Below are 23,457 nucleotides of genomic sequence, written 5' to 3' on the forward strand. Positions count from 1 at the left end.
AAATCAGTAACGAAATCCATACTAATATGGGTCCAAGGCTTGGACGGAATGGGTAGTGGTCGCAGCAACCCTGCTGGAGTTCTGCGGGAGGATTTGAACTGAGAACATAAATCACAGGAAGCAATAAACTCTTTGACGTCTCTCCTCATTGAAGGCCACCAGTAACTACGAGAGAGAATCTCAAAGGTCTTATGTTCACCGGCGTGTCCAGAAAAACGAGAGGCATGAAACCACGAAAGGATTTTCCTCCTCAGAGTAGGAGGCACGAGGGTCTTCCCAAATGGTAGCATTTTGGTGGATGAAGCAGCCAGAGAAATACATTTGGGGTCTAGAATAGCATGGTTGGGAACCTCTTCTACATCAGAGGACGTCACAAAAGCTCGAGATAGAGCGTCAGCTTTCTTGTTCTTAGCAGCTGGTTTGAAGGTTATAATTAATTCAAAACGGGAAAAGAAAAGAGACCATCTTGCTTGACGAGGGTTCAAGCATTGAGCAGATTGCAAATATGACAAGTTCTTATGATCCGTGAAGATCGTCACCGGATGGCGAGCTCCTTCCAACAAGTATCTCCATTCCTCTAATGCAGCTTTGATGGCCAGCAACTCCTTGTCCCCGATAGTATAGTTTTTCTCTGCGGGCAGAAGACCCCGAGAGTAGAAGGCACAAGGATGTAATTTTTGTTGCTCCGAGCGTTGGGAGAGAATAGCTCCTAAGCCCACATTAGAGGCATCTACTTCTAGGAAGAAGGGGAGTGTCACATCAGGTTGTCGCAGAATGGGAGCAGACGAGAAGGACTCTTTGAGGATTTGAAAGGCTTGGAGAGCCTCAGATGACCATTGCTTAGTATTAGCCCCTTTCCGAGTTAAGGCCACAATGGGAGATGCAATGGATGAGAAGTCTTGAATGAAGCGTCTATAGTAATTGGCAAAACCTAAAAAACGCTGGATGGCACGAAGAGTAGTTGGCTGAGGCCAATGTAGTACAGCATTTACTTTGTCTGGATCCATCTTCAGGCCAACTCCGGAAACTATATACCCCAAGAATGGAATCTGGGGTAACTCGAATGAACATTTTTCCAATTTACAGAACAACGAGTTTCTCCGTAGTCTGGAGAGGACCTCTGCCACATGTTGGTGATGAGAAGGCAGGTCCTGTGAGAAGATCAATATGTCGTCCAGGTAGACAACGACACATACATATAATAAGTCCCGAAAGATCTCATTGATGAAACCCTGGAAAACCGCGGGGGCATTACACAGCCCGAAGGGCATTACTAAATATTCGTAATGCCCATCTCTGGTGTTAAACGCGGTCTTCCATTCGTCACCGGAACGGATTCTAATTAAATTGTAGGCACCACGAAGATCCAACTTAGTAAATATCCGAGCTCCCTTGATGCGATCAAATAGCTCAGTGATCAGCGGAATGGGATACCGATTCTTGATAGTAATGGCGTTGAGTCCACGAAAATCTATACAAGGGCGTAATGATCCATCCTTCTTTTTGACGAAGAAGAACCCAGCTCCAGCGGGAGAGGTGGAAGGTCGAATGAACCCACGCTGGAGATTCTCCTGTATGTACTCAGATGTGGCTTGAGTTTCAGGTAACGAGAGAGGATAGACCCGACCCCTGGGAGGAGTCTTGCCAGGTAGAAGGTCGATCGGACAATCCCAAGAACGATGAGGAGGAAGACGTTCAGACTGAGCTTTATCAAACACATCGGCAAATGAAGCATACTGAGGAGGGAGTCCCGGGGAGGAAGATGAGATGGAAGATTGCTGTACTTTAAGAGGAATAACTTGAGAGAGACAACGATGGTGACATTCAGGCCCCCAAGACGTAACTTGAGGGGTGCGCCAGTCAATCTGGGGAGAGTGACATTGAAGCCATGGAAGGCCTAAGACAATCGGACTTGTCGTAACAGGAAGAATTAAAAACGAAATTTCTTCATGGTGTAGTACACCAATCTGAAGGGTTACTGGAGACGTACTCTGGGTGATGAGACCATTGATGAGACGTGATCCATCTATAGCCGTCACAGTAATGGGTGTTTTTAAAGTGATCACTGGTAGGGACCATTGATTCACTAGTGATTTAGAAATGAAATTTCCTGCTGCTCCGGAATCAATCAATGCCTGTGACTCAAAGGATTTGGTAGCAAAGGAAATCGTAACATCGAAAGCGCAGACTTTAGATTTCATAGACAATGGAGAGGACTCCAGGGACCCTAACTTCACCTCTCCAGAACTAGTTAGGGCCTGGCATTTCCCGATTTCTTAGGGCAAGAACTGAGCATATGTGTGGAATCAGCACAATAGATACAGAGTCTATTCTTTACTCTTCGTTTCCTCTCTTCTAACGATAATTTGGAACGTCCTATCTCCATGGGAATCACAGAAGGTGAAACTGGACGAAATTGAGGGTTTAAACGAAGAGGTGCTTTAGCAGAAGTTGTTTTCTCAGATTCTCTTTCACGAAATCTCATGTCTACACGATGGCAAAGAGAGATCAAATCTTCTAGTGACGAAGGAAGCTCTTGGGTAGTCAGTGCATCTTTAATTTTATCGGAGAGCCCCTGCCAGAAGGCGGCAACTAATGCTTCAGTGTTCCACTGAAGTTCAGAGGCTAAGATCCTAAATTGAATGACATACTGTCCTACTGTATGGGAGCCTTGTCGCAAACGAAGAATGCTGGAAGCAGCGGAGGTCACACGACCTGGTTCATCGAACACACTTCGGAACGTGGAAATGAATTTGGCACTATCTTGTAGAATTGGATCGTTTCTTTCCCACAGAGGGGAGGCCCAAGCCAGGGCTTGTCCAGAAAACAATGAGATAAGATAGGCCACTCTGGAACGATGGGTAGAAAAATTTTGAGGTTGGAGTTCAAAATGGACTGAACATTGGTTAAGGAAACCTCTACAAGTTTTGGGGTCCCCGTCATATTTTGACGGAGTAGGCAGGTGAAGCGTAGGAGCTGTAGACACCTGGGATGGCACTGGGGAAACGGAGGAAAGCACAGGAGCTTCAATACTAGCTGTAACAGTCTGTCCAGATGTTCCTTGGGAGGTTAACGATTGGTAACATTGAAGTAACAGCTGTTGGCGAGCATCCTGTTGCTCCACACGGCTGACCAGATGCTGCAGCATCTCTTTAGCAGTAGGTTCCGTATCTGGGTCTGTCATGGCCTGATCTTACTGTCACGGGCACTAGGAGTCTTTACCCAGGGATCACCAGGTGATAGGCTTACCAGAGCAGTATAGGTGGTAATATGGTACTCTGGTAGCAGGGTGATCACGGAACAGGAAATAGCAGATGATGAGATGCTCAGGAAAGTCTATGACTAGCAGCACTGGTAATATGGAGGTAGTAATACACGAGGAACTGTATGGACAAAGGACACGTGAAGGTAGTCAGTGGTCTGCGGTAGCAAGTTGTACCACTGCTATAGTGAGGAGAAATGTCCAACAGAAACGAGGAGGTGATGAGAGTCAGCGGTCTGCGGATAGCAAGTTGTACCGCTGTCTGAGTGAAGGAATGGAATCCAAGTGGAGGTATCCGGGGAGTCAGTGGTCTGCGTTAGCAAGTAGTACCACTGCTATGTGAGAGGATACTGGAACAGGTGAAACTGTAAACAGGAGTCAGTGGTCTGCTACTAGCAAGTTGTACTACTGAATATATATGTGAGGAGGTGCACGGGGAGAGACTGCAACACAATATATACACGGGCACCTTGACTTTGATCCACAGTAATATGCACAATATAAATGTATAAATGACTGAACAACACTGCCAATATAGAAAGTCTCTTGAAGTAATCCGGCATGAGATAACACAGTCAATGATGGCAGTAGAGTCAGCAGATAGTACACTCCAGAGGAGAACCAACACAGTCAATGATGGCAATAGACTCAGCGGATAGTACACTCCAGAGGAGAACCAACACAGTCCAGCAAGGTATGCAATACACAGCACAGTCAATGGGAAGTATGCATACCGTGGTTCAGGAGAAGGCAGTCAGACAGGAGTGCAGAGATACCTGAAGGGCAGGAGGCCAGCAGGATACAAGTCCCTGGATGGGTGAAGCAGGGGTCTAGCAGGTGCAGCGCACAGGTAGGTAGACCAGCAGGGAACACAGGAAGGCGTGGAGAGCGGATCAGCAGTAGATGGATGAGTAGCGCTGAGAAGTAACAGCAGCGGGTCTCTGCAGGAACACGGAGGTAACCAATAGCAACCAGCAGGTGCAGTAACGATGGCACACCGGAGCAGAGTTGAACTGGAACAGATGATCACGGAGAGTAGCGGGTAGCAATAGTGGCAGCAGACTCAAGGAAACACGGTAGAGTAGACAAGGACTGAAGACTGAAGCGCACAGAGGCAGCGGATAGGAATCAGCTAAACAGTCACGATGAAACACAGACGGGTTGCAGGTTGAAGACTGTAGTGCACGGAGGCAGCGGGTAGGAATCAGCTAGCAGTCACGATGATGAAACACAGACGAGTTGCAGGTTGAAGACTGTAGTGCACGGAGGCAGCGGATAGGAATCAGCTGGCAGTCACAATCATGAACAGGTGAGTGGATGTGGTTGAAGCCTGTAATGCACGGAGGCAGCGGATAGGCATCAGCTAACAGTCCCAATGATACATGGTAGAGTTGAAGTGATTAGAAGACTGTAGTGCACGGAGGCAGCGGATAGGAATCAGCTCACAGTCACGATGATACAGTAGATGGTAGAAGTGGTATGGGAACCACAGTAGCAGAAGTGGTTTGGAAACCACAGAGGTAGAAGTGGTTTGGAAACCACAGAATCAGCAGGGCTGAATAAACAGGAAACACAGGAACACCTTCAGAGACTCATGGGGAATGAGACTCCAAGATCAGGCAACGTGGTGTTGACCACAGGTGCTTAATATAGGGAGGTTGCCTGATCTGCCAATTAAGTTAAAGGAACATACACTGAAGGTTTGGAAAGGGCTGCGCATGCGCAGTCCCTCAGGATAGAGGACGTCCACGGTTCCTAATAGTCCGGGAAGAAGCACTCACAGTCCGGTGAGTGACAAAGGTGTTATGATGGCTAAAAAATTTGCAATAACTTAAATGATTCAAACCACCCGTCCAACTCGGCATATCAATGTAGATAGTACTTTCCTTCCTGCTTAAATCTTCATCTAAAGACTTGCAGTACTTGAACTAATAAAAAGTGGATTTTATTTTTTTTAATTAGCTTTTCAAAATTTCCAACCTTTCTAACCAAAAAGATTTTCTGGGCCCCCGATATTTGCTAATATAACAGGGTTCTGTAGTTCAGCTAGATCCACGACCACTGTTGGTCACCGTTGGCTCTGCTTTTATCTCTCTGTAGTAGAAAGAGTACAACATTATTGTTCAATATCTTTCTGTCACGAGGTAAGATTGCGGCACCTGCGGGTACACAAGGAGGCGCGGAGTCCAACACGCCGCCGGTCTTTACCAGGGACCCCCGTAAGGAAGTTTAGATTTTGCGGCAAACGACGTGCAGGTCGCGGCCCTCCCAGGAAGCTACCTGCGAGATGGTGGTGGTAATCGTGGTCATACTAGCAGAGGTCTGGAACCGTGCGGGCAGATGAAGTACCAAATCAGGAAGCAGATGGTAGTCAGAAAAGCGAAGGTTAATCCGGAGAGTATAGTGCAAAGCCAAGGGAGAATCCAAATCAGAGTCAGGGAGAGCCGGGTCAGTACACTAGATCAATCAGGATATAAATGTATATAGACGCTGGAGGCTAGATCTACAAATAAACTACTTGCTCTGGCACTTTAGTGGTGCCAGAGCAGGATTTTTATAGGAAGTAATCTATCCTCATTGGTAGGCAGTGGTTCGGCGGTTAGAAGCGCTGACCGCCGACAGGAAGCCGGGATGCGCATCTCGTTGCTATGGCAATGGGAGCTTCTCCGTTGTCTAGCAACAGGGCACTCCGTGGAGATCAGACGTCGTACCTGACAAGCGAGGAGGCACGGGGAAGGCGTCTGATAGTACCCCCCCTTTACAATTGGGGGAATCAACGGATAACAATCGCGCTTTAGGAAGGCGGCCAACAATCGTGGAGCATGCAGTCCTCTTTAAAAACCCAATACCTCTCCTCAGGTCCGACAGTACAAGGTACTGAGAACGCCCTCGAAGTTTGTGTTCAGCAAGAACTTGACTAACCTCATATTCATCATCCGTAGTGGTCGGAATGGCTCGAGGAACTGAGGTGGCAGAGAATTTTTTGAGTACCAGAGGTTTAAGGAACGAGATATGGAAGGTGTTATGGATCTTCAGAGCAGGAGGGAGTTGGAGTTGGAGGGAGTTGGAGTCTAAAGGTAACTGGATTAATTACTTGAATCCCCGGAAAAGGACCAATGAAGCGAGGTGCTAGTTTCATGGAGTGGACCTGTAGTCTAAGGTTCCGAGTGGACAGTCACACCTTGTCCCCAACCTGGAGGACCGGCACAAGTCTTCTGTGGTGGTCAGCGGAGGATTTATAATGACGTCCGGATTTTAGGAGGTTCTGCTTGTGGAAGCCCATAGTTTAGCCATATCTTGAGTCATGGCATGGGTGGCAGGAACCGTGAGAGACTGAGAAGAAAACATGGGAAGAATGGAATGGGTACCATACACAGAGAACAAGGGAGAATATCCAGAAGAAGAATGTCTATGAATGTTGTGGGCAAATTCAGCCCAAGGCAGCAGAAGACTCCAATTGGACTGGTTGTGAGATAAGAAGCAGCGAAGAAATAATTCCAAGTCCTGATTCACCCGTTCTGTCTGCCCGTTGATTTGTGGGTGATAGCCAGTAGAAAATTTAAGGGTAATGCCTTAATCCTTGCAAAAGGCCCTCCAAAAGCGGGATATGAACTGGACACCACATTCAGAGATTATCTCCTGAGGACAACTGTGGAGGCGAAAGATTTCCTTGATGAAAACTTGTGCCAGTTTGGAGGCAGAGGGAAGACTTTTTAGTGGGACAAAATGGGCCATCTTCGAAAATCTGTCCACTGTTACCCATATGGTGTTGAATCCACAGCTGGGAGGTAATTAAGTGATGAAGCCCATTGAGATGCTTGACCATGGATGATCAGGAATGGGAAGTAGTTGCAGCAAACCCGCAGGGAGTTGCCCGGGAACATTGTTCTGGGCACAGATAGTACAAGAGCCTACGAAGTCCCAGACATCCGTACGGACAGTTGGCCACCAATAGTGCCGAGATAATAGCGAAAAGAGTTTTCTCAGTACCGGCACGTCCGGCAAATTTTGAAACGTGCGCAACGAAGAGCCTTCAGACGGAGGTGAGATTTCAGAAAGGAACAACCGACAGGGGTGGTACGAGTGATAGCCACAATACAGGAAGGTTTCGATAACCGGTGGAGGACCAGCAATGGGTGGGACATTGGAGATATCGTAAGAACGGGATAGGGCATCAGCCTTGGAATTCAAGGTACCAGCATGGTAGGTAAGTCTCAGATCAATCCGAGCAAAAAATGAAGACCACCTGGCTTGATGGGTGTTAGGAACCCCTCCAGCCAGTACAACAAAACCCGGAGTCTGCTCTGAAAGTCTGGTGTTCACTGGAGCCCCTAGTGGTGGGGAGAGACTTGGCTGCAGACAAACAGAGCATTGAGAGATGTGCACTGACTAGGGAGAACCTAGGAATAGAGTGTAAAAGCAAACAGCAGAGTGAAATCCAGACAAGGGTCGAGGGCCGTCAGCAGACATTGAATCGAGCCGAGGTCGGAGGTCACAGGCAATACAACAGGGTCCAGAAACAAGCCAGGGGTCATACACGGGAGACCAGGTCTAGCAAAAACAGCCAAGGAGCAGGGAACAGGAACAGGGAGTCTAGATACACTGGGAGCTATAACTGGCAGTTAGGCTCTGTCCTCACTGCCTTAAATAGTGAGGAACACCAATAGAAGCAGAGTGCCAGCGAGACTCCTCCCTAAACTCCAATAAGCCATATATGAGGCCATAATGCCTCATAAGGATGAACAATATAAGTGCAGCGAATACCTAAATGTGCCATGCAAAACTAAGCATGGAATAAACAAGGAGTTTAATTAGCTCTGCTCGCATGCGCCCGGCTGTAGGACTGCTGGCCGGGTGCTGCGGCAGAAGAGACAGAGCGTACCGGTTGTTGCCCAGGCAAGCGGGACGCGGAGGGCGGAAGTGACGTCCCGCTCAACATGGAGACAGCCGGGACGCCTGGGACAACAGGAAGTGAGCCGCGGCGGCCCGTCGGGGAGCCGCGGCTCGTAACAACGGGGATTCAAACACCTGGCATCCCAAAGATAGATGAAGTTTTTATGATCGGTAAGGACAGTAACCGAGTAGAGGGCGCCCTCTAAGAGGTGACGCCATTCTTCAAGCGCACATTTTACTGCAAGTAATTCTTTGTGACCAATGCCATAGTTAGCCTTGGAGGAAGAGAATTTCCTAGAGAAGAAGCCACAGGGGAGGAGAGTCCCAGAAATGGATTCCTGAGATAATACTGCACAGACGCCAAGAGAGGAAGCATCAACTTCTACTAGGAAGGGTCTGTTCTGATCTGGCTGAGCAAGTACTGGAGCAGACGAAAAGGCCTTCTTGAGTGATTTAAAGGCGGAGATGGCCTCCGGAGACCAGTTCTGGGGATAAGCCGACATTCTAGTCAGAGCAGTGATGGGAACGATGATGGAGCAAAATTGTGGAATAAACTGTTGGTAGTAGTTGACGAAGCCAATAAATCTATGAGTTGCCTTTAGCCCTGATGGTCTAGGCCAATTGAGAATAGAGGATAGCTTCGCAGGATCCATCTGGAGGCCGGTTCCTGACACAATGTAGCCCAGAAAAAGAATTTGTGGAACCTTGAGCTTACAATATAACTTAGTAGAACATAAGCATGATAAGACCTCTTTCACATGATGGCGATGGGAAGGCAAATCAGGAGAGAAGATTAAAATATCATCCAGGTAGGCTACCACAGAGACGTAGAGGAGGTCTTGAAAAATCTTATTAATAAAGGACTGAAAAACAGCAGGGACATTGCAAAGGCCGAAGGTCATGACAAGGTACTCAAAGTGTCCTTCTCTAGTACAGAAAGCAGTCTTCCACTCGTTTCCTGGGCGTATGCAGATAAGGTTATATGCCCCACGAAGATCCAGCTTTGTAAAGATCTTGGATCCAGCGATTCTGTCAAAAAGTTCAGAGATGAGTGGTAAAGGGTACCTGTTCTTGATGGTGATGGCATTCAGTCGTCGGTAATCAATACAAGGCCGTAAGATGCCATCCTTCTTTTTAACAAAGAAAAACCCTGTGCCAGCCGGGGAGGTAGACTTCCTGATGGAGCCTCGTTGGAGATTTTCAGAGATATACGTAGCCATTGCCGAATTCTCGGGAAGGGAAAGGATAGATTCTGCCTTTGAGTAGCGGTTTATCCGGTAGTAACTCGATAGCTCAGTCCTAGGGGTGGTGAGGAGGAAGAGATTCAGCAGCAGCCTTGCAGAACACATCCTGGAAGGAGATGTAGGGAGATGGTAAGTCAATTTGAGGAGATGTCAGACGACATGGGAGAGAGGATTGTCTGGGTTTAACGCAGGAGAGGCAGGACTTGAAGCATTGGGAGCCCCATGAGATAACCATCGCGCGATTCCAATCGAATTGGGGAGAGTGAAGCTTGAGCCAAAGTAATCTTAGAATAACAGAATTCACAGAACCAAGAACTCGATGACTTCAGAATGTAGTACCCCTACCGTCAGCCGAATGGGAGAACAGATGTGGGAAACAAAACCATTGGAAATTCGATTCCCAGCCACAGTGGTGAGAAAAAGCGGTTGAGGCAATTTTTCAGTAGACAATTAAAGTTGCGATGCCAGTGTGGCAGAGATGAAATTCCCGGTTGAGCTGTAGTCCACAAAGGCTGAGGTCTCATAGGGGCCAACAGGAGTATCCAGGGAGATGGGCATGAGGCAATCAGTGCCGGAATTAGAATAGGGAGTAGTAACCCCAACTCCTAGGTCGGCCTCCCTACCACCGACTAGGAGCGGGCGTTTCCCGATCCCTTGGTGCAAGAAGAGATAACATGACCTGGTTAACCGCAGTATAAACACAGATTTTGCTTGAAGCGTCGCTGACGTTCTTCTGGGGATAACCGGGAGCAGCCAATCTGCATTGGCTCCTCCACGGGTGCAGGATTCTGAAACAGGGGGGAGCAAGGCATGGTGAGACCCATCTGGTGACAGAACGTTCCTGAGTACGCTTCCAAAAGTGCAGATCAATGCGATTGCATAGAGAAATCAGGGAGTCCAGATCCGCAGGGAGTTCACGTGAAACTAATTCGTCTTTGACGCGGTCTGCCAGGCCTTGCCAGAATGTTGCCACTAAAGCTTCATTATATCCATCTGAGTTCGGATGAAAGTGTGCGAAATTGATTAGCATATTGACCGACTGTCAGAGATCCCTGGCGAAGGTTCAGAAGGCTGGAGGCAGCAGAAGATACCTGGTTGGGTTCATCAAAGACTCTCCGAAAAGCGTCGATAAAGGAAGACACATTAGACAAGAGAGGGTCATTCCGTTTCCACAGGGGGGAGGCCCAGGAAAGGGCTTCTCTGGACAAGAGGGATATGATGAAGGCCACCTTTATCCGCTCAGAGGGAAAATATGTATGATTATACGCGAAGTGGATTAGACACTGGTTGAGGAATCCTCTGCATTTCTTGGGTTCCTCACCAAACTTGTCTGGTGGGGGACTTTTAAGGAAGAGGTAAAAGCCACAACAGAAGAAGAGGAGGTAGCCGCGGCACCAGAGGTCGTTACAGGAACGGCTTGGGCGGAGGTCACAGAAGCCTGGAGAGATTAGAGGCATGCTGCGATACCTTGGATGCATTGAAGCAACTGCGACTGTTCGGACTCCTGTTTTTCAACTCTGTGGGCAAGGTGGAGAAGTAGGTCTCTGGCAGACGGTTCACCTGGTGTTTCTGTTGACATGACAAGAGCAAGCTGTCACGAGGTAAGATTGCGGCACCTGCGGTTATTGGCACTGCTATGCAAGGAGGCGCAGAGTCTAACATGCCGCCGGTCTTCACCAGGGACTCCCGCAAAGAAGTTTGGATTTCGCGGCAAATGACGTGCAGGTGATGGTCCTCCAAGGAAGCTACCTGTGAGATGGCGGTGGTAATCGTGGTCGTACTAGCAGAGGTCTGGAACCGTGCGGGCAGATGAAGTACCAAATCAGGAAGCAGAGAGTAGTCAGACAAGCCAAGGTCAATCTGGAGAGTATAGTGCAAAGCCAAGGGAGAATCCAAATCAGAGTCAGGGAGAGCCGGGTCGGTACACTAGATCAATCAGGATATAAAGGTATATAAACGGTGGAGGCTAGATTTACAAAGAAACTAGTTGCTCTGGCACTTTAGTGGTGGCAGAGCAGGATTTATATAGGAAGTAATCTATCCTCATTGAGTAGCAGTGGTCGGAGGGACAGACGCGCTGCCCGCCGACAGGAAGCCGGGATGCGCGTCCCGTTGCTATGGCAGCCGGCGCACATGCACCCTGGCGCGGCCAAAAAGAGCGTTCCCGTTGCCTAGCAAGGAGGCGCTCCTTGGAGATCAGACATCCGTCCCCGGCTAGCGAGGAGGAGCGGGGACGGCTTCTGATACTTTCATTTAGAGCCACATGTTTTAGTAGCTGATGCTACAGAGAGAGAGAGCTGTCCAGTGCCAGAGGTGATTGAAAAGGATACAGCTGTATGTGAGGGCTAGAACCCACAGCTCTCAAACAAATTAGTAACGTCATTTATTTGCTTACCTTTCTTTTCTTTTGCTGGTTCTTCATGTTTTTTCACTGGTGTCTCTACAAAGGAAATCGATAATGAGTCAGTAGTAGTCTACTTCCTGCGTGAATGGTTTATACCAACAATTCATAGAAAGAACAAGTGGTATGACAGCTACATTGTTTCAATACATTGAATTATTACAACCGTTTTGTTAAATTAGCATATCAACAGAGATAATGGAACTCTTTCTATTTTGTTCATCCACTAAACTCTATCAATTTATTTCAATAGTAGGATGTATTATTGCTACCATTTTGCAATAGCTTAAATGATTAAAACCACCTGTCCAACTCAGCATTTCAATGCAGATAGTGCTTCTCTACCAGCATACATCTTCATCTAAATACTTGTAATGTTGAACCATTAAAAGGCAGATTTGAATTTATTCATTAACTTTTCAAAATTCACAATCTTTCTAACTAAAAAGATACGTGGGATCCCCAATATTTGCTAATATTAGATGGGTTCTGGAGTTCAGCTAGATCTAGTTAAACTGCTGGTCATCATAGGCTCTGCTTATTTTTCTTTGGAGTAGGAAGGGTACAGCACTATTGTTCTACGTCTTTCAATTAGAGCCACTATTTTGTGTCTCTGATATTTCAGAGAGAGAAAGAGCTGTATAGTACCAGAGGGGTTTGAAAAAGATACAGGTACATGTGAGGGCTAGAACCCACAGCTCTCAAACAAATTAGTAACACCATTTATTTGCTTACCTTTCTTTTCTTTTGCTGGCTCTTCATGTTTTTTCACTGGTGTTTCTGTAAATAAAATCATTAATGAGTCAGTAGTAGTCTACATCCTGCATGCATTTTAATTACCAGCAATTTATCTCAAGAGCAGGTGGTATGATAGCTTCATTGTTTCATTCCTTTGAATTATTAGAACTGTCTTTTTAAACCAGCATATCAACAGAGATAATGGAACTCTTTCAGTTGTCCTCCTCCACTATACTCTATCAAGTTATTTCAACAGAAGGTGTTATGATGGCTAAAAAATTTGCGATAACTTAAATGATTCAAACCACCCGTTGAACTCGGCATATCAATGCAGGTAGTACTTTCCTTCTTTGCTTACATCTTCATCTAAAGATTGGTAATACTTGAACTAATAAAAAGCAGATTTAAATTTATTCATTAACTTTTCAAAATTTCCAACCTTTCTAACCAAAAAGATTTTCTGGGCCCCCAATATTTGCTACTATAACAGCATTCTCTAGTTCAGCTAGATCCAAGTCTACTGTTGGTCACAGTTGGCTCTGCTTTTATCTCTCTGTAGTAGGAAGAATACAACATTATTGTTCAATGTCTTTCATTTAGAGCCACATGCTATAGTAGCTGATGCTACACAGAGAGAGAGCTGTCCAGTGCCAGAGGTGATTGAAAAGGATACAGCTGTATGTGAGGGCTAGAACACACAGCTCTCAAACAAATAAGTAACGTCATTTATTTGCTTACCTTTCTTTTCTTTTGCTGGTTCTTCATGTTTTTTCACTGGTGTCTCTACAAAGGAAATTGATAATGAGTCAGTAGTAGTCTACATCCTGCGTGAATGGTTTATACCAATAATTTATCGAAAGAACAAGTGGTATGACAGCTACATTGTTTCAATACATTGCATTACTACAACCGTTTTTAAAAATTAGCATATCAACAGAGAAAATAGAACTCTTTCTGTTTTCTACATCCACTAAACTCTATCAATTTATTTCAATAGTAGGAGGTATGATGGCTACCATTTTGCAATAATTTAAATCATTAAAACCACCTGTCCAACTCGGCATATCAATGCATACAGTGCTTTAATGCTGCATACATATTCATCTAAAGACTTGTAATACCTGAACCAATAAAAAGTTTTTTTTAATTTAGTCTTTAACTTTTCAAAATCACGAGGCTTTCTAACTGAAAACAATTTTGGGACCCTATTAATAGCTCATATTAGCAGGGTTCTGGAGCTCAGCTAGATCAAGATCAAATGCTGGTCTCCGTTGGTGTTGCTTATTTCTTTCTGGTGCAGAATGATACAACACAGTTGCTCTATGACTTTAAATTAGAGCCACTGTTTTGAGCCTCTGATGCTACCAATAGAGAGAGCTGTCCAGTGCCAGAGGTGATTGAAAAGGATACAGCTGTATGTGAGGGCTAGAACCCACAGCTATCAAACAAATTAAGTAACTACATTGTTTTCGTTACCTTTCTTTTCTTTTGCTGGTTCTTCATGTTTTTTTACTGGTGTCACTACAAAGGAAATGGATAAAGAGTTAGTAGTAGTCTACATCCTGCGCGAAAGATATGTACCAACATTTCATCTCAAGAGCAAGTGGTATGATAGCTACATTGTTTCAAAACATTGCATTATTACAACCGTCTTTTTTAAATCAGCATATCAACAGAGATAATGGACTCTTTCTGTTTTCTTCAACCACTAAACACTATCAATTTATTTCAATAGTAGGAGGCATGATGTCTACCTTTTTGCAATACCTTAAATGATTAAAATCACCTGTCCAAATCGGTATCTCAATGCAGATAGTGCTTTCCTATCTGCATACAACTACATCTAAAGACTTGTAATACTTGAACCAATAAAAGGCAGATTTAAATTTATTCATTAACTTTTCAAAATCCCCAACATTTCTAACTGAAAAGAATTTTGGGAACCCCAATATTTGCTAATATTAGCAGAGTTCTGGAGATCAGCTAGATCTAGTTCCACTGCTGGTCATCATAGGCTCTGCTTATTTCTCTCTGGAGCAGAAAGGGTACAACACTATTGTTCTATGTCTTTCAAGTAGAGCCACTATTTTGTGTCTCTGATACTTCAGAGAGAGAAAGATCTGTACAGTGCTAGAGGGGTTTGAAAAAGATACAGGTACATGTGAGGGCTGGAACCCACAGATCTCAAACAAATAAGTAACTTCATGTTTTTGCTTACCTTTCTTTTCTTTTGCTGGTTCTTTATGTTTTTTCACTGGTGTCTCTAAAATGGAAAACGATAATGAATCAGTAGTAGTCTGCATCCTACGTGAAGGGTATATACCAACATTTCATCTGAAGAGCAAGTGGTATGATAGCTACATTGTTTCAATACATTGAATTATTACACCCATCTTTTTAAATCAGCATATCAACACTGATAATGGACTTGTTCTGTTTTCATCCTCCAATAAACTCTATTAATTTATTTCAACAGTAGGTGGTATGATGGCTACCATTTTGACATAAATTAAATGATCAAAACCACCTTTCCAACTTGGCATATAAATGTAGATAATGCCTTCCTACTTGTGTACTTCATCATCTAAAAACTTGTAATACTTGAAACAATAAAAAATAGATTTGAACTTATTCATTGGCTTTCCAAATCCCCAACCTTTCTAACTGAAAATAATTATGGGACGCTAACATTAGCTCATATTAGCAGGGTTCAAGAGTTAAGCTAATATCCAAGTCTACTACTGGTCACTTTTGGTGCTGCTTATTTCTCTCTGGAGCAGGAACGATGCAACACTATCACTCTATGGTCTAGATTTACTAAGCTGCGGGTTTGAAAAAGTGGGGATGTTGCCTATAGCAACCAATCAGATTCTAGCTTTCATTTATTTAGTACCTTCTACAAAATGATAGCTAGAATCTGATTGGTTGCTATAGGCAACATCCCCACTTTTTCAAACCCGCAGCTTAGTAAATCTAGCCTTATGTCTTTCAATCAGAGCCAGTATTTTGTGTCTCTGATGCTTCAGAGGGAAGGAGAGAGCCCTATAGTGCCAGAGGGGTTTAAAAAGTATACAGCTACATGTGAGGGCTGGAACCCACAGCTCTCAAACAAATTAGTAACACCATTTATTTGCTTACCTTTCTTTTCTTTTGCTGGCTCTTCATGTTTTTTCACTGGTGTTTCTGTAAAGAAAATCATTAATGAGTCAGAAGTAGTCTACAACATGCATGCATTTTAATTACAAACAATTTATCTCAAAAGAAGCTGGTATGGTATCTTCATTGTTTCATTCTATTAAATAATTAGAACTGTCTTTTTAAATCAGAATATCAACAGAGATAATGGAACTCTTTCAGTTGTCCTCCTTCACTAAACTCTATCAAATTATTTCAAAAGAAGTTGTTATGATAGGTAAAAAATTTGCAATAACTTAAATGATTTAAACCACCCGTTCAACTCGGCATATCAATGCCGCTAGTACTTTCCTTCCAGCGTACATCTTCATCTAAAGACTTGTAATACTTGAACCAATAAAAAGTGGATTTGATTTTATTCATTAGCTTTTCAAAATTTCCACAATTTCTAACAAAAAAGATTTTCTGGGGCCCAATATTTGCTAATATAACAGGGTTCTGTAGTTCAGCTAGATCCACATCCACTGCTGGTCACCGTTGGCTCTGCTTTTATCTCTCTGGAGTAGGAAGAGTACCACATTATTGTTCAATGTCTTTCATTAAGAGCCACATGTTTTATTAGTTAAAGCTACAGAGAGAGAGCTGTCCAGTGCCAGAGGTGATTGAAAAGGATACAGCTGTATGTGAGGGCTAAAACCCACAGCTCTCAAACAAATTAAGTAACTTCATTGTTTTCGTTACCTTTCTTTTCTTTTGCTGGTTCTTCATGTTTTTTTACTGGTGTCACTACAAAGGAAATGGATAAAGAGTTAGTAGTAGTCTACATCCTGCGCGAAAAATATGTACAAACATTTCATCACAAGAGCAAGTGGAATGATAGCTATATTATTTCAACACATTGAATTATTACAACCGTCTTTTTAAATCAGCATATCAACAGAGATAATGGACTCTTTCTGTTTTCTTCATCCACTAAACTCTATCAATTTATTTCAATAGTAGGAGGCATGATGGCTACCATTTTGCAATACCTTCAATGATTAAAAACACCTGTCCCACTCGGTATCTCAATGCAGATAGTGCTTTCCTATCTGCATACAACTACATCTAAAGACTTGTAATACTTGAACCAATAAAAGGCAGATTTAAATTTATTCATTAACTTTTCAAAATCCCCAACATTTCTAACTGAAAAGAATTTTGCGACCCCCAATATTTGCTAATATTAGCAGAGTTCTGGAGATCAGCTAGATCTAGTTCCACTGCTGGTCATCATAGGCTCTGCTTATTTCTCTCTGGAGCAGAAAGGGTACAACACTATTGTTCTATGTCTTTCAATTAGAGCCACTATTTTGTGTCTCTGATATTTCGGAGAGAGAAAGAGCTGTATAGTACCAGAGGGGTTTGAAAAGTATACAGCTACATGTGAGGGCTGGAACCCACAGCTCTCAAACAAATTAGTAACACCATTTATTTGCTTACCTTTCTTTTCCTTTGCTGGCTCTTCATGTTTTTTCACTGGTGTTTCTGTAAAGAAAATCATTAATGAGTCACTAGTAGTCTACAACCTGCATGCATTTTAATTACGAGCAATTTATCTCAAGAGCAGGTGGTATGATAGCTTCATTGTTTCATTCCATTGAATAATTAGAACTGTCTTTTTAAATCAGCATATCAACAGAGATAATGGAACTCTTTCAGTTGTCCTCCTCCACTATACTCTATCAAGTTATTTCAACAGAAGGTGTTATGATGGCTAAAAAATTTGCGATAACTTAAATGATTCAAACCACCCATTGAACTCGGCATATCAATGCTGGTAGTACTTTCCTTTCTGCTTACATCTTCATCTAAAGATTGGTAATACTTGAACCAAAAAAAAGTGGATTTGAATTTATTCATTAGCTTTTCAAAATTTCCATCATTTCTAACCAAAAAGATTTTCTAGGCCCCCAATATTTGCTAATATAAAACGGTTCTGAAGTTCAGCTAGATCCACATCCACTGCTGGTCACCGATGGCTCTGCTTTTATCTCTCTGGAGTAGGAAGAGTACAACATTATTGTTCAATGTCTTTCATTAAGAGCCACATGTTTTATTAGTTAAAGCTACAGAGAGAGAGCTGTCCACTGGCAGAGGTGATTGAAAAGGATACAGCTGTATGCGAGGGCTAGAAGCCGCAGCACTCAAACAACTTAAGTAACTTTATTGTTTTCGTTACCTTTCTTTTCTTTTGCTGGTTCTTCATGTTTTTTTACTGGTGTCACTACAAAGGAAATCGATAAAGAGTTAGTAGTAGACTACTTCCTGAGCAAAATATATGTACCAACATTTCATCTCAAGAGCGAGTGGTATGATAGCTATATTGTTTCAACACATTGAATTATTACAACCAACTTTTTAAATCAGGATATCAACAGAGATAATGGACTCTTTCTGTTTTCTTCATCCACTAAACTCTATCAATTTATTTAAATAATAGGAGGTATGATGGCTACCATTTTGCAATACCTTAAATGATTAATAACACCTGTCCAACTCAGTATATCAATGCAGATAGTGCTTTCCTATCTGCATACATCTACATCTAAAGACTTGTAATACTTGAACCAATAAAAGGCAGATTTAAATGTGTTCATTAACTTTTCAAAATCCCCAACCTTTCTAAATGAAAAGAATTTTGGGACCCTCAATATTTGTTAATATTAGCAGGGTTCTGGAATTCAGCTAGATCTGGTTCCACCTCTGGTCATCATAGCTCTGCTTATTTCTCTCTGGAGCAGGAAGGTACAACACTATTGTTCTATGTCTTTCAATTAGAGTCACTATTTTGAGTCTCTGATGCTACAGAGAGAGAGAGAGAGAGAGAGAGAGCTGTACAATGCCAGAGGGGTTTGAAAAAGGTACAGGTACATTTGAGGGCTAGAACACACAGCTCTCAAACAAATAAGCAACGTAATTTTTTTGCTTACCCTTCTTTTCTTTTGCTGGTTCTTCATGTTTTTTCACTGGTGGCTCTGCAAAAGAAATCGATAATAAGTTGGTAGTAGTCTACATCCTGCATGAATAGTATATACCAACAATTCAGCTCAAGAGCAAGTAGCATGATAGATTCATTATTTCATTACATTGAATAATTACAACCATCCTTTTAAATAAGCATATCAACAGAGCTAATGGATTCTTTCTGTTTTCATGCACCAATAAACTCTATTACATTATTTCAACAGTAGGTGGTATGATGGCTACCATTTTGACATAAATTAAATGATCAAAACCACCTGTCCAACTCGAGATATCAATGTGGATAATGCCTTCCTACTTGTGTACATCTTCATCTAAAGACTTGTAATACTTGAAACAGTAAAAAAATAGATTTAAATGTATTGATTGACTTTTCAAAATCCCCAACCTTTATAACTGAAAAGAATTTTGGGACTCCAATATTAGCTCATATTAGCAGAGTTCTGGAGTTCAGCTAATATCCAAGTCCACTACTAGTCACAGTTGGTGCTGCTTATTTCTCTCTAGAGCAGGATTGCCCTAACACTATTGCTCTATGACTTTTAATTAGAGCCACTATTTTGTGTGTCTGATGCCTCAGAGAGAGAGAGCTTTACAGAGCCAGGGAGAATTGAAAATAATACAACTACATGTGAGTGTTGAGAACCCACAGCTCTCAATCAAATTAGTAACACCATTTATTTGCTTACCTTTCTTTTCTTTTGCTGGCTCTTCATGTTTTTTCACTGGTGTTTCTGTAAAAAAAATCATTAGTAGTCTACATCCTGCATGCATTTTAATTACCAGCAATTTTGCTCAAGAGCAGGTGGTCTGATAGCTTCATTGTTTCATTCCAATGATTTATTAAAACTGACGTTTTAAATCAGAATATCAATATCATGTTTATTTACTGGTGTCACTACAAAGGAAATCGATAAAGAATTAGTATAGACTACATTCTGCGCGATAGATATGTACCAACATTTCATCTCAAGAGCAACTAGTATGGTAGCTACATTGTTTCAACACATTGAATTATTACAACCGTCTTTTTAAATCAGCATATCAACAGAGATAATGGCCTCTTTCTGTTTTCTTCATTCAATAAAGTCTATCAATTTATTTCAACAGTAGGTGGTATGATGGCTACCATTTTGCAATAACTTAAATGATTAAAACCACTTGTCCAACTCAGCATATCAGTGCAGATAGTGCTTTCCTATCTGCATACATCTACATCTAAAGACTTGTAATACTTGAAAAAATAAAAGGCAGATTTAACTTTTTAAAATACCCAACCTTTCTAACTGTAAAGAATTTTGGGACTCCAATATTAGCTTATATTAGCAGGGTTCTGGAGTTCAGCTAATATCCAAGTCCACTACTAGTCACAGTTGGTGATTTCATATATCTTTCTAAAGCAGGATTGTCCTAACACTATTGCTCTATGTCTTTCAATTAGAGCCACTATTTTGTGTGTCTGATTCCTCAGAGAAAGAGAGCTGTACACAGCTCTCAAGCAAATTAGTAACACCATTTATTTGCTTACCTTTCTTTTCTTTTGAGGGCTCTTCATGCTTTTTCACTGGTGTTTCTGTAAAGAAAATCATTAATGAGTCAGTAGTTGTCTACATCCTGCATGCATTTTAATTACCAGCAATTTATCCGAAGAGCAGGTGGTATGGTAGGTTCATTGTTTCATTCCAATGAAATATTAGAACTGTCTTTTTAAATCAGAATATCAACAGAGATAATGGAACTCTTTCAGTTGTCCTCCTCCACTATACTCTATCAAGTTATTTCAACAGAAGGTGTTATGATGGCTACAATTTTACAATAACTTTAATGATTAAAACCACCTGTCTAACTCGGCAATTCAGTGCAGATAGTGATTTCCTACCTACTTACATCTTCATCTAAAGACTTGCAATACTTGAAAGAATAAAAAGTGGATTTGAATTTAATCATAAGCTTTTCAAAATTTCCAACCTTTCTAACCAAAAAGTTTTTCTGGACCACCAATATTTGCTAATATAAAAGGGTTCTGTAGTTCAGCTAGATCCAAGTCCACTGCTGGTCACCGTTGGCTCTGCTTTTATCTCTCTGGAGTAGGAAGAGTACAACAGTATTGTTCAATGTCTTTCATTTAGAGCCACATGTTTTATTATCTGATGCTACAGAGAGAGAGAGAGCTGTCCAGTGCCAGAGGTGATTGAAAAGGATACAGCTGTATGTGAGGGCTAGAATCCACAGCTCTCAAACAAATTAAGTAACCTTATTGTTTTCGTTACCTTTCTTTTCTTTTGCTGGTTCTTCATGTTTTTTCACTGGTGTCTCTACAAAGGAAATTGATATTGAGTCAGTAGTAGTCTACATTCTGCGTGAATGGTTTATACCAACAATTCATCCCAAGAACAAGCTGTATGACAGCTACAATGTTTCAACACATTGAATTATTACAACTGTTTTTTTAAATTAGCAAATCATCAGAGATAATGGAACTCTTTCTGTTTTCTTCATCCACTAAACTCTATCAATTTATTTCAATAGAAGGAGGTATGATGGCTACCATTTTGCAATAACTGGATTCATTAAAACCACCTGTCCAACACGAGATAATGTGGTTGAAATACCATGTGTTAGAATGGTTGTTGGACATTGAATGAGATATGTTACATGAATGGAGTGTGCCTGTGTGTTCCTTCCCCCCTCTACACACACACATACACACAGACACACATTTAGACAATAGTTAGTCAAAACACACACAAACATTGACTTGTATATTTATAGAACAGGCAATTAATGTAATATATGGCACCAAAATCTATACTTTGTGTAAAATATTGTAACACTGTAAACTGTTTTATAATATATATATATGTTTTACAATTAGAATGTTAGCAAAACAACACGTTTTAATTTAAATTATATTTTGTGCGTAGTCTTTCTTGAAGATATGGGCATAAGCTATTATATGAATATTAGTCCTGTGGATTTAAGAGAATATAATAATTATATTTCTTAGGTTAATTTAGAAGTACCTTTGCGAGGAGTTGGTTGACGGTAATAGCCATATATAACGGTATTAAATGGTCATCCATACATTTGCCAGATTATTACGAGATTAAAACCCCATAATCACCCAGGAAACCCTCTTAAAGATACCTTTCTTTTCTTTAGCTGGTTCTTTATGTTTTTTTACTGGTGTCACTAGAAAGGAAATCAATAATGAGTTAGTAGTAGACTACATCCTGCGCTAAAGATATGTACCAACATTTCATCTCAAGAGCAAGTGGTATGATAGCTATATTGTTTCACCGCTTTGAATTAATACAACCGTATTTTTAAATCAGCATATCAACAGAGATAATGGACTCTTTCTGTTTTCTTCATCCACTTAAGTTTATCAATTTATTTCAATAGTAGGAGGTATGATGGCTATCATTTTGCAATAACTTAAATGATTAAAACCACTTGTCCAACTCGGCATATCAATGCAGAAAGTGCTTTCCTATCTGCATACATCTACATTTAAAGACTTGTAACACTTGAACCAATAAAAGGCAGATTCAAATTTATTCATTAACTTTTTAAAACCCCCAACCTTTCTAGCTAAAATGAATTTTGGGATCCCCAATATTTGCTAATATTAGCAGAGTTCTGGAGTTCAGATAGATCCAGTTCCACTGCTGGTCATCATAGGCTCTGCTTATTTCTCTCTGGAGCAGGAAGGGTACAACACTATTGTTCTATGTCTTTCAATTAGAGTCACTATTTCGTGTCTCTGATGCTAGAGAGAGAGAGAGAGAGAGAGAGAGAGAGAGAGAGAGAGAGAGAGAGAGAGAGAGAGCTGTATAATGCAAGAGGGGTTTGGAAAAGATACAGGTACATTTGAGGGCTAGAACACACAGCTCTCAAACAAATAAGCAACGTCATTTTTTTGCTTACCTTTCTTTTCTTTTGCTGGTGCTTCATGTTTTTTCACTGGTGTCTCTACAATGGAAATTGATAATGAGTCAGTAGTAGTCTACATCTACATCCTATGTGAAGGGTATATACCAACATTTCATCTCAAGAGCAAGTGGTTTGGTAGCTACATTGTTTCAATACATTGAATTATTACACATATCTTCTTAAGTCAGCATATCAACAGAGATAATGGAATCTTTCTGTTTTCATCCTCCACTAAACCCTATTAATTTATTTCAACAGTAGGTGGTATGATGGCTATCATTTTGCCCTAAATTAACTGATCAAAACCACATTCCCAACTCGAGATATCAATTTGGATAATGCCTTCCTACTTGCGTACATCTTAATCTAAAGACTTGTAATTCTTGAAACAGTAAAAAGCAGATTTGAATTTATTCATTGACTTTTCAAGATCCCCAGCCTTTTTAACTGAAAAGAGTTTTGGGACTCTAATATTAGCTCATATTAGAAGGGTTTTGGAGTTCAGCTAATATTCAGGTCCACTACTAGTCACCGTTGGTGCTGCTTATTTCTCTCTAGAGCAGGATTGTCCTAACACTATTGCACTATGTTTTTCAAGAGCCACTATTTTGTGTGTCTGATGCCTCAGAGCTGTACAGTGCCAGTGAGGATTGAAAAGAATACAACTACATGGGAGGGCTAGAACCCACAGCTCTCAAAACAAATTAAGTAATGTCATATTTTTGGTTACCTTTCTTTTCTTTTGCTGGTTCTTCATGTTTTTTCACTGGTGTCTCTACAAAGGAAAACAATAATGAGTCAGTAATTGTCTACATCTTGCATTA

At 41.8% G+C, this 23,457-nt stretch overlaps 1 protein-coding gene across 1 annotated transcript in view; it reads right to left on the reverse strand.

The window, feature by feature from the left end:
- TRDN (triadin) overlaps positions 1–23,457 on the reverse strand; it is a 535,205-nt gene that overhangs the window by 88,548 nt on the left and 423,200 nt on the right. The window contains exons 67-69 of the mRNA XM_075200931.1: positions 23,364–23,408; positions 22,628–22,672; positions 21,845–21,889 (exon numbers count right to left, since the gene is read on the reverse strand). Of these exons, the coding sequence (XP_075057032.1) occupies positions 21,845–21,889; positions 22,628–22,672; positions 23,364–23,408 (135 nt within the window). The remainder of the gene's footprint in view (positions 1–21,844; positions 21,890–22,627; positions 22,673–23,363; positions 23,409–23,457) is intronic.

Source organism: Mixophyes fleayi, chromosome 3 (genome assembly GCF_038048845.1).
Source record: "Mixophyes fleayi isolate aMixFle1 chromosome 3, aMixFle1.hap1, whole genome shotgun sequence".
NCBI lineage: Eukaryota > Metazoa > Chordata > Amphibia > Anura > Limnodynastidae > Mixophyes > Mixophyes fleayi.